This window comes from Apaloderma vittatum, unplaced genomic scaffold, assembly GCF_000703405.1.
Source record: "Apaloderma vittatum isolate BGI_N311 unplaced genomic scaffold, ASM70340v1 scaffold14229, whole genome shotgun sequence".
Classification (NCBI taxonomy): domain Eukaryota; kingdom Metazoa; phylum Chordata; class Aves; order Trogoniformes; family Trogonidae; genus Apaloderma; species Apaloderma vittatum.
The window spans coordinates 1-11,762 of NW_009734727.1; the positions used below are offsets into that span (position 1 = coordinate 1).

The 11,762-nt window shown below is 39.5% G+C and overlaps 1 protein-coding gene across 1 annotated transcript in view; it reads left to right on the forward strand.

Annotated features, from left to right (window-relative positions):
- Nucleotides 1–59: 59 nt before the first annotated feature.
- The window catches only part of SKIV2L2 (superkiller viralicidic activity 2-like 2 (S. cerevisiae)), a gene marked incomplete at its 3' end in the record, with an annotated part of 38,965 nt that continues 27,262 nt past the window's right edge, over nucleotides 60–11,762 (forward strand). The window contains exons 1-11 of the mRNA XM_009876387.1: nucleotides 60–175; nucleotides 522–653; nucleotides 2,309–2,375; nucleotides 4,509–4,571; nucleotides 6,345–6,457; nucleotides 7,261–7,435; nucleotides 8,422–8,512; nucleotides 8,875–8,999; nucleotides 10,210–10,308; nucleotides 11,256–11,358; nucleotides 11,497–11,628. Coding sequence (XP_009874689.1) covers nucleotides 60–175; nucleotides 522–653; nucleotides 2,309–2,375; nucleotides 4,509–4,571; nucleotides 6,345–6,457; nucleotides 7,261–7,435; nucleotides 8,422–8,512; nucleotides 8,875–8,999; nucleotides 10,210–10,308; nucleotides 11,256–11,358; nucleotides 11,497–11,628 — 1,216 coding nt within the window. The remainder of the gene's footprint in view (nucleotides 176–521; nucleotides 654–2,308; nucleotides 2,376–4,508; nucleotides 4,572–6,344; nucleotides 6,458–7,260; nucleotides 7,436–8,421; nucleotides 8,513–8,874; nucleotides 9,000–10,209; nucleotides 10,309–11,255; nucleotides 11,359–11,496; nucleotides 11,629–11,762) is intronic.

The window sequence follows — 11,762 nt, forward strand, 5'->3', positions numbered from 1 at the left end:
GATCCGGCGGCGTGAGGAGAGCGCAGTGTCGCGCGAGGCACTGTGGGACGGTGGGGAAGATGGCGGACGCGTTCGGAGATGAGCTCTTCAGCGTGTTTGAGGAGAACTCGGCCGCCGCCGCCTCCGGCGCTAGGAAGACCAAAGCAGGCCCCACCGAGGGTGCCAGGAGACCGGGGTGAGGGCGCGATGGAGGCCCGAGGGAGCGGCGTGCCCTGGCGGCTGCGGCCTGGCCTTCCGCCAGCCTGGTCGAGTTACCGAGCCCCCGCGGGACCAGTGCGGCCTTGGGACACGCTTTCATAGGAACCCTAGTCTTAAAGCTGTAGCCAGCCCGGGCGTGGTGGGCGATTGGGGGGAGCGGGGACTTGAGGTCAAGCTCATCTGGGAAGTGATTTGAAAACGCGGTGGTTTTTACACGTGGTTGGGCCCTGAATGCAGTGCGATTGCCTGTAGGAAACCTGATTTATTTTCCGAAAATGCATACGTAAAAGAGATAAACTTTAAATTTGTTGTCTGTGTTGCAGAAAACGACCAGAGGAAAAGTCTTCAGTCGCTGCAGCAGAGAGGCCCAAAACAGAAGTTGAGGTCGATAGTACTGAAGGTGCTGTTTTGGTGAAGAAGCCAAAATTGGAAGACGTTGTATCAGAAGATACTAAGTAAGTGTCCAGCTTAATGTGTAAGGAAATCGTAGCAAGACACACTGATTACGTATATACCGTGTGTGAATAGTTGACGTAAGTAGCTTTGCAGTGTTTTCATGTAAAGATGAATTTGCATATGAAGTTGATTTTCTGTTGTCTGCATTAGAGAGGAGATGTTGGTAGTAAAGTGTCAGCAGTGATGAGCACTGTATATGTTTAAAATAGTGTTGTGAACAAATAGACAACTCTAGTGTGAAATGTTTGTGTATTTGTGGTTCCTGCATGTGGATTGGCAATTCTTGGTCAAAGCTATTGTGTTGATTTCAGGCATATAGCAACAGATAAGTGATGAGGCACATGGGAAGAGACAGGCTTGCTGTGTACCATGCCACTGAAAGACATAATTGGCTTGGGATGCAGGAAGGAGAATTTGACCAAGAAAACAGAAACAAAACTTTTGGGGGCATGTGAGATTATAACTGTAGCAAATAATTTGACTCTTAAGTATGGATGCACTTTCAAATCTGAGCACAAGTAACAAGTTCTTGACATGGAGAGGGTTATATTCTTGCATGTGTTAGCAGCTGGGAAGATAAGGCAGCTGAAGGGAAGCCAGAATGGTGTTTCTGCGCTTTAGGATCTGCATGTCTCTCCCTCTTATCTTTTTAAAACTTGATGACAGGAATTACGAGGCATTTAGAAAACAGATTGAAGGGACAGTGCAGACACGTTTGCAGCTTAGAGTGTCTGAAGAGATTCTTGGGAGCTTGGAAGTTTATGTTGGTTCAGAAAATGATTAAGAGGGTTCACAGCAAAAACTGAATTCCAGAGCTGCCACATACACGTATGTACTTCCTAGTTCAAGATGTAGAAAACTTTATTACAAAAATAAAAATTGTGTGCTTGCTGTGTTCTTAATAATTTTCTCTGGAAGGTGTGTTATAGATTCCGGTCAGACGGAATTCTGGTTTGCACTGTTGTTGGCCTTACATGATAAGTTTCTTAAGTTCAGTATGAGATGTTCTGTGCCAAAAATCATGAGAAGGCTTCTTAGAACACTGCAGACAGAGGGTGCCTGTGTGAATGCAAAGCAGAACCAGAGTCAATATGTCAAGTCCTGTGTTACTGGTCGCGGTGGAAGGTGTATTTGCCCATAAGTTACTCAAGTACGCTGGAAGCGTCACAAGTTTTATGCAGTGAGACACAGGCCCCCTCTTGTGGCCACGAGGCAGAAAGGAGTGGAAAAAAACCCCAAAACCTCTTTCATGCAACTCCTTGTCATACTTTTTAGGCTGCTGTTATTTGGTGTTGTGGCTAGTAGCAGGAGTACAGGTCTTGAATTTTGCTTTGTGGTATATTGAAAAAGTCCTCATTTAATCAGAAAACTTCATGTGAACATGTGATCAAAATGCTGTTTTGTGCTGCAAGTTTTTAAGGTGTTACAAATCCCAAAGCATTAGGTACATATAGACTTACATAGCAGCAAAATTTTAACACATAAAGCTATTCTTGCCCTGGTAGTAGTCTCTGCCAACTGTTGATTTTAAGCTTGTGCATCCTTTTTTTTAATGTTGCAGTTAAAATAGAGATGAAGCTCAACATTTTCCTGTTTACAAAGAAAAGAGGATTTTTACATAGCTTCTTAGGGATCCTAACTAGAATTTTTTTAGTCTGACAGACCTGATGCCTCAAGTAAAGGTGCAATCTGTGGAAACTGTTGAAGGTTGTACACATGAGGTAAGTGCAGTGGAAATACACGTGAAAAGCGTATATTTGTTTCATATAATTAAATGTATTACTGCCAGTATAATATTATATATTGTGCTTGTACTTATTATATCATAGAGTTTTGAATCATTTAAGTTGGAAAAGATCTTCAAGATCACTGAGTAAACCTGACACTGACAACTCCACGTCTAAACCATGCCCCTAAGCATTGCATTCACATGTCTTTTAACTCCAGGGATGATGGTGACTTAACCACTTCTCTGGGCAGCCTTTTCCAATGCTTGACAACCCTTTCGGTGAAGAATTTTTTCCTAACGTCCAGTCTAAACCTCAACTTGAAGCCGTTTCCTCTTATCCTGTCATCTGTTATTGGGAGAAGAGATCGACCCCCACCTCGCAACAACCCTCTTTCAGGTGGTTTTAGAGAGCAATGAGGTCTCCCCTCAACCTCCTCTTCTCCAGGCTGAACATCCCCGATTGCTTCAGCTGCTCCTCATAAGTCCTGTGCTCGAGATGCTTCACTGGGTTTGTTGCCCCTTTTTGGACACACTCCAGCACTTCAGTGTCGTTCTTGTAGTGAGGGGCCCAAAAGTGGACACAGTACTCAAAGTGAGGCCTCACCAGTGCTGAGTACAGGGAGACAATCATTGCCTTGGTCCTGCTGGCCACACTATTCCTGACACAGACCAGGATGCCATTGGCCTTCTTGGCCACCTGGGCACACTGTTGGTTCATATTCAACCAGCTGTCCACCCTGACCCTCAGGTTTTTACTTTTTTCTGAGACATTTGGCCTTGACCCATCAATGAAACCTGTTAAGATTCCTCTGCAGAGCCTTTCTGTGCTCAATTAGTTTTATTATTTCATATTGTATTTGAGGTAAAACAGTCTTATAAGGAGTCTGAGGTCTGTATCTGGCATTAAGCATGCATAAAATACATTTGAAAAACTACAGATATCTTAACAGAAGCAGTCTGATTTGTGGTAAGATGGGAATTACTCAGTGTTAATAGGTTTCCATATTCGAAAGGTACTATGCACATTCCGAGTACTGTTGTTGAGGAGTAAAACTTCCTGATTCTTAAAACAGATGTGTATTCATCGTGTGATCTGAGTGTAAAACAGTGTCTGGAAATATTTTTGCTCTTCTGATTCAGGAATGAAAGGCTTTCTTGTAAGGCTGATTGCTGTTGAAAATTTTGGTAAAAAGGGATAAAAGTCCTTTTGATGTAAGAGTGAAATAATGAAAACTATCCATTTTCAAATTTGATAGACATAAATGCAGTTTAAAATATGAAAAATCAGAGATATGAATGCTGATTTATTTTTTTTAATCATCCTTTATCCAAAGATGACTGTAAGAAAGAGTTTCAGTGAGAAGTAAATCCGTAAATGTCAATTTCTGTGTACTTTTATGCTAATTTTCTTTTCTGTGCTGCCTTACAGAGGTTGTTCAAGTTAGCTAGGGTCACATTCCAGGACCCTGTATAGTTAGACCTTTGTAACGAAGGAATTATATATAGAATTGATGATACAGATTTTAAAGCCTGTTTTAAAGTCACAGAAACACAGAATTATTGAGGCTGGAAAAGACCTCTGAGATCATCAAGTCTAGCCTATGGCCTGACACCACCACGTGTCTGTACAGTCTTTGTTATCTTGAGATGTCTGGTACAGCTTTGCAACTGAAGAGAGCTTAAATATTTGGTATAAATGAATGTTAGATATTAGTCAGGAACCGGAACTTTACCTGTACAAATTCGTGGTCATTGGAGAGGGATTGCTGTCAGTCTGAACTGAGTAATTCTAATGACTATTGACCAGAAGCCACAGCTGTGTCTTAGCCTGAAGAGCTAATTTTCCAAGGTATATGAAGCAGAAATATTTCACACAAGACAGTAGGGAGTATCAGAGAAATGAAAAAAGGAATATTGTTGGGGCAGAAGGATAGAGATATTAGTTGAAAAGTTCTGAGAAAGGAAGGAAGCTTAGACACTTGAGCTCGTGCCAACAGGATAATAGAAATTCGAATTAGTTTTCATGAACTTTACATCTCCTGCCCAAGCTCTTCATAGCTTGCTATGTCACTGGAGTTGTCACTGAGCATTCTGCAAATATTTTTATTTAAATTGTGTTTGATAGGTTGCACTGCCAGCAGATGAAGAATTCACAGGTCTGAAGCCGAGAACTGGAAAAGCTGCAAAAGTATGTGATAGATTACATTTGTTTTTCTTTTTTGCAGTAGGTGAGGGCAGAGGGAAAAATGAGGTACTTGTCAGTAAGGAAAAGATGGGTTGTTGTAAGTAATATTGGTGGATTTTGGGTTTGTTTGGATTGCTGTATGTTGAGTTTGGTACAGTAAACTCCTGGTTGAATGGGGTGAGTGGGCTGTTGTGGTTTCAGTTCTATTCTACAATGTGAGGTGGTGACTTCAGTTGTATACTGCAGTTTCTATTCCTCAGTTAGAGAAAATTCAGTCATTGGGGCAATATATAAGCAAAGATCTTGGGTATGGTATTAAATAAAATTATTCAAATACACAGTCATTGCAAAATACTGTATTAATCATAGAATCGTAGAACAGTTTCATCTGGAAGAGACCTTCAAGATCATTGAGTCCAACTGTTGTCCTAGTGCTATGGACACGACTAAACCCTCAGCACATCCCACCCATCTGTTACACACCTCCAGGGATGGCGATTCAGCCACCTCCCTGGGCAGCCTGTCCCAATGCCTGACAACCCTTTCAGTAAAGAAATTCTTCCTAATGTCCAACCTGAACCCTCCACTGGTGCAACTTAAGGCCATTTCCCCTTGTCCTATCACTTGCCACTGGGGAGAACAGACCAACCCCCACCTTGCTACAACCTCCGGTCAACCTCCTGCCGCCGACCGGATTTAACTCCATTAACCACAAGTCTTTGAACTCGGCCATCCAACCCGTTTTTCACCCAGCAAAGCTTATGCCCATCCAAGCCAGGAACAGTTTCTCTAGGAGAATGCTGTGGGCAACAGTATCTGATACCTTCCTAAAGTCAGGGTAGACAACATCCACAGCCTTTCCTTCATCTAACCAGCGGGTCACCCTGTCATAGAAGGAGATCAGGTTTGTTAAATGGGACCTGTCCTTCATAAACCCGTACTGACTGGGCCTGATCCCCCTGCATGTGCTGCATAATGGAGCTCAAGATGATCTGCTCCATCAGCTTTTCTGGCACTGAAGTCAACCTGACAGCCCTGTAATTTCCCAGATCATCCCTCCGTCCCTTCCTACAGATGGGTGTTGTATTGGCTGAGTTCCATTCAGCTGTGACATCCCCATTCAGCCAGGTCTGCTGATAAATGATGGAAAGTGGCTTGGTGAGCAGCGCTGCCTGTTCTCAACACCAGTATGAATCCCATCTGGCCCCATAGGTCTGCGGACATCAATGTGAAGCAGCAGGTTGCTGACCATCTCCTCCTGAATTGTGGGGAGGACATCTTGCTCCTGGCCTCTCTCTTGGCTTGGGGGACTGGCTTTCCTCAGTAAAAGTGTTTTTATTACTAAAGACTGTGGCAAAGAAGGCATTAAGCACCTCAGCCTTATCCTTGTCTTTGGTTACCATATTTCCTCCTGGGTCTAGTAGGGGATGGAGGCTCTCCCTGGTCTTTCTTTAGTTGTTAATTTATTTATAGAAACTTTCTTACTGTCCCTTATCTCCAAGGCAGATTAATTTCTAGCTAGGCTTTGGGTCTTCTCAGTATCTTCCTGCATAACCTGACAATATTCTTGTACTTGTTATGAGTGGCCTGTCCCTTCTTCCAGAGGCCATAAATGCTCCTTTTTTCCCTGGTTTTCAGCCAAAGATCCACTGAAGTTATGAATACCTACAAGATTTTGGTTTTGCCCATGATTTACACACTAGATCAATCAGAAAATTAATTAGATGTAAGTAACAGTGTTAAAAATTTGTATTTTTTTTCTTTCCTTCTTTTTAGGAATATCCGTTTATTCTTGATGCCTTTCAGAGAGAAGCTATTCTTTGTGTGGATAATAACCAGTCTGTGTTAGTGTCGGCTCATACCTCAGCGGGTAAAACTGTTTGTGCAGAGTAAGTAATTTTATGACATGCTCCAATAGGAGAATGATGTGATGTTTGCTGGGTTGTTGTGTTGCACTGTAGGTAGTTGGTGTGTCAGTTCCTTGATACAAAGTTTGGACCATCAGTGTTAGAATTTAATTGACTGCTCTTGAATGTAAAAATTACTTCCTTCATCTTGTGTAGTTGCTAGTGAAAGGCTTAATTTGTGTTCTATCTTTAAACAATCCAGTTTTGTTGAGGTGTTACTGTGCAGATTGAAAGGAATGTTTCTACAATACCAGTGTGCATGAATTTAGAAACAAAAATCTTTGTTTTCTAGTCCCTGACTATAAATTCTGAGTTTCTTAGGTGGTTTTTTTGCTTTGTTGGAAGCACCAGTTTGATTTAATTTGCAGCTTGCTGTTTACTGGACAAGAAATGTTTAAGAGAGTGTTTTCATGTCAGAGTTTGGTCTGACAGTGCAGTGGCTATGCTGACCTGTCGTGAAAAGTGAGATGTACATGTAGATATATTAGAGCATGGCTTCAAATAAAAATAGTTTGCAATGGAACAGTTAGAATTAGATTTTTAGATTAGATTAGGTGTGCTCTGATGTCTGCAAAAATCAGTTAACTTGTTGTCAGTGATTTGTTGCTCTCCAAAGAGAGATATGTATTTGGGTTAAGGTTGCATTAAACTTAATGCTTCCTGTCACTCTTTTGGAGTTCTGGATTGCATAATTTGTTTTATTTTTTAAAGCAGAAGATTAGAGGAAAATATTATCCCCTGAATGTCTTCCTGACAACTTTAATATGTACCATGTTTGAATACAGGTATGCAATTGCCCTGGCTTTGAGGGAGAAACAACGTGTGATATTTACGAGTCCAATTAAAGCTTTGAGTAATCAGAAGTACCGTGAGATGTATGAAGAATTTCAGGATGTTGGTTTGATGACCGGGGATGTCACTATTAATCCTACAGCTTCTTGTCTAGTAATGACGACTGAGGTAACATGAGACATTGTTTCTTGATCTCTCTGTTTTCTTCTACACTTTTTTGACTGAGAAGGTCTGATATTAAAAGGTTAGAGTTATCATAACAAGACCAGTTAGGATAGAATATGTTACAAAGTTCATTATTCCTTGCTTTAGTGTTTTACCTTTTGGTTTTTTTAAAAAGTTATCTAAATGTCTGTAAATTCATGCTTTTGGACTATCAGTCAGGAACTTCCATTCTCACATGGAGAGAGGAAGAATTTCCCAAAGACACTGAGTTTTCTTTGGATAGATGTGAAGCACTGAAAATCAAACCTAATGAATCCTGTATAGTCAATATTTTGTAGTGAAACAAAATGTGGTGAATTGTAGTGAACAAAATGTAGTGAAAGAAATTGTAGTGAAACAAAATGGGGAGAGGAGAATCACTGACTAATTGTTCAGTGGTTCATGTGGGATGCTAGTAGTCTAGGAATACACGGCTTTTCACCTTTGATAGCAAAGTATTGTTGGCACAGTTTTGTCGTATTTTCTGTACAAATCTGTTCAGCCATGAGTTGGAATTTTCCTCTTTTTATCTTTACGTCAAGAGAGTAAAGAGACTTCTGGAGAAATCTCTGATACAGAAAGGCTTGAGTGGAGAAACAGAATTACTTGATTTCTCACAAAAGATCTCTTAAACACAGAGAGGTTATCTCTTAACATGAGGAAGAAGAAGGCTTGGCAGAAATCTGTAAACCTGTAACAAATGTGCTGTGATGCAGAGGCTGGGAAAAAAAATTGATTTTTCTTTCATGTTCCTTCACTGTTCTTTCAGAGAAACTGGTTCACCTCATGTCATGAGATGTATTAGATTGAAATCAACTTGGAAAGCATCTTAGAGCCAATCACTAATTTCATCTTGCCATATAATAGTGAACCAAAAATTGTCAGTTTCTTACTGACATCTCCCTTATTTTTTCATGTGATGAATCTCAATTTTTCTTGTCCTTTTCTAGATTTTGAGAAGTATGCTTTACAGAGGTTCTGAGGTTATGCGAGAAGTTGCATGGGTTATTTTTGATGAAATCCACTACATGAGAGATTCAGGTATCCTATATGTACAGGTTTTCTTTTCAAGAATTTTTTTTCCTTCCAAGAACAACTTTTTTTTTTCCTTTTGAAGAATTGCATCTTTATTCTTTCTTTTAATATCAGTCATCTTTGTACATAAATCATTTAGAATTTATTTTCTACTGAATGTACATAAGATAGTTATTGTGTATTACAGTCTGCATTTTCTATGCCAAGGCAAAAGCCACTTTGAAGGCATTCGATATATCTCATTTGTGTGAGGCAGTATTTTTTTACTTTTTGTTTTATTTTGTCTGAAGCATACTGTCCTTTGGCCTCAGAGCTGAAAAAACAGTCTTTTATCACATTAATTTCCCATGTGACTTTTCCACTTCCAGAACGTGGTGTAGTTTGGGAAGAAACAATTATTTTGCTCCCTGACAACGTTCATTATGTGTTCCTTTCTGCAACCATTCCAAATGCCCGTCAGTTTGCTGAATGGATCTGCCATCTTCACAAACAGGTAATGTTTCTGATGTGCTGCACCTCCGTCTTGCTTTGTGGCATGATACCGTCGCTTTGGTTGGTGAGAACTGGATCTTTGAGAATCTTTTTCAGTTGTCTTCATATTGCTTAATGGTGATGATACAGGTCACTCCTGGCTTCTCTGGTTGTAGTCCAGTTATACTGGCTGTTGGTTCTAAATATCAACATTAAAGCTGTTTCTTTAAAGCTTATTTTCCGTGCATTTAGACAGTGGCTTAAACAAGCCTTCTGAATTATGAAACATGAAGAACATACTAGGACTTTCAGAGGGCTGATAGACAAAAGGTTGTTTGGAGAATTTGTTTGAAGAGCTCTGTAAAAAGGCCGTGTGAAAATTGAAAGTAAATCATAAATTTATGCATGCAAACAAAATGAGCAGAGGGCAGTATAGATTGGTCCTGTCCAGTAACCGTTAGCTTTATTTTACTATGTTTTTTTAAGAGATGCTTATGCTGCAGAGAACATGTGAATTCAAGTGAGGGAAGTTAATATCCGCAGGAGGTTGGTCCTATACTAAAAACAACCCAACAATTGTTTCTTACATTGTTTGTGATGCAAGGAACGTGGTATAAGAGATGTCTGTTTATGATTGGCACAAAACCTTGACTTTATTTTGCAGAGCCCATGATTGTGATTATTTTTTTTAATTAAGTAATATAATTTAAGTAATACATTTAGAAATTATTTAGATTTAAGTAATAGATAATGTTTTAAAGGAAGTGCTTTGTTGTTTTTTTCTAAACAAGCCTTTTCCATTCCAGACATTGAAACATTACATGTGTTTAAAAGTCTACTGTGTGCATTTTTTAGGTAGTGTAATAAATACTGCAGGCTTTTTTACAAAATAGAATTTTTTTCTTTGGATTTTAAAAGGAGTTAGGATTTTGAGTCTGTGTGATAATACAGAAGGAAATATTATCTGTCCTTACCCTCTGTGTTCATGAGAGAACTTTTTTAGCCAACTTGTGTTTTTCTAAAGGATGTGCAAACTTTTATTTTCTTAGGCAGTGTAATTAGTACAAAATGCATAATCAGGAAAGAAAATTTGTTGTCTTAGTGAATCTTACTGTGTGGCTTTTAGAAAGATGTATTTTAATAGAGATATATTGGCTTTTCCATCAAGCAAGTGTTTTATAGTGCACTTAGAAATACTAAATATTTATGCATCTGCTGTTCTTCCTTCATAGCCTTGCCATGTGATTTACACTGACTATCGACCCACTCCACTGCAGCATTATATATTCCCAGCAGGAGGAGATGGACTCCACCTGGTTGTTGATGAAAACGTAAGGAATATTCAGTTTGTTTGAAAGATCTTTTTCTTCACCTATCAGTCGTCTCATGTAAAATCTGGATTGGCTATACAAAGGATGTTTTTGTTAAAATTAAGTATAAATGGGTAACAGTGATCACCGAACTGCTGATTGATTTTTGGGGTCTTACAGAAAGATTGGTTTTATTATCTGATGTTGTGTAGTCAGTGGAGTAATAGTTTGCTGAGATGTCTCTGAGCGCCCTCATCCTTGCTGTCTTTTCTAAAGTGCGTGCTACTTTCTGTAAATCTGCAAAGTAGCTGAAGTTTCTTGTACTATTTATCACTTAAAGGAAAGCATAGTAGCATTTAAATTTTACATCAGTTGAAGGGGTAAAACATTTTTTTGTATTTAGGCAATTTTGGAAGTAATCATATTTAAAATTCATAGAATCATAGAATGGCCTAGGCTGGAAGGGACCTTAGAGATCATCTAGTCCAACCTCCCTGTCATGGGCAGGGACGCCTCTCAACTAGATCAGGCAACACATGGGGACCGAACAGGGATCGAGCCCACAACCTTGATGTTATCAGCACCACACTCTAACTGGCTGAGCTAACTGGCCCCTAATTATCTTGCACAGTATTAGCTAATTCCATAAACAGTAATAGGGCACTTGAAATTAGGTCTCCTTTGGGCAGTTTTATGAAGACACTCCTTAAAGTCAGTTTTGGTATTGTGTCATTCCAGCAGGTCTAGTGTGGTTGCTGGTGTGGTGGATAGAACAACGAGTAATAGCTTCAGGCACACTGGCCTAATTCTGAGCTCTACCACTGACCTAGTAAACTCATTTCCTAGCTTCTGTGTTGTTTTTGTCCTTCTGCCTCTAAATACAGGGTAAATGGTACTGATTATGCTAAACATTAAATGTTTTTAAGTGCAAGTAGTGATTGCTTACAAAGGTTATGTTTTACGTCTAGGGAGATTTCAGAGAAGACAATTTTAATACAGCAATGCAAGTGCTTAGAGATGCAGGAGACTTGGCAAAAGGGGACCAGAAAGGAAGGAAAGGGGGAACAAAAGGTGAGTTTGAATCCAATTCTAAAGTAACTTTTTGTCTAATACAACAGAGTTGTATGCAAATTGTGTTTGTGTCTCAGTTACTCCATAAGATCCTTTTTTTGCTAAAATTACATTTAAGTTTATGTAATGTCTCTGCAGGGCCTTCAAATGTTTTTAAGATTGTGAAGATGATCATGGAAAGGAATTTCCAACCCGTGATTATTTTCAGCTTCAGTAAGAAAGACTGTGAAGCCTATGCACTTCAGATGACAAAGCTAGATTTCAATACAGGTACAGATAAATAAAATACAGTTTTAGTCACAATTGTAGTGTAATGTGAAACGTTACTCTGGTTAGATACTTTTATTTCCTTTGGGAATGAAAAATACATATTTTTCATTTACTGTGTTGGTACCTCAGGTTAT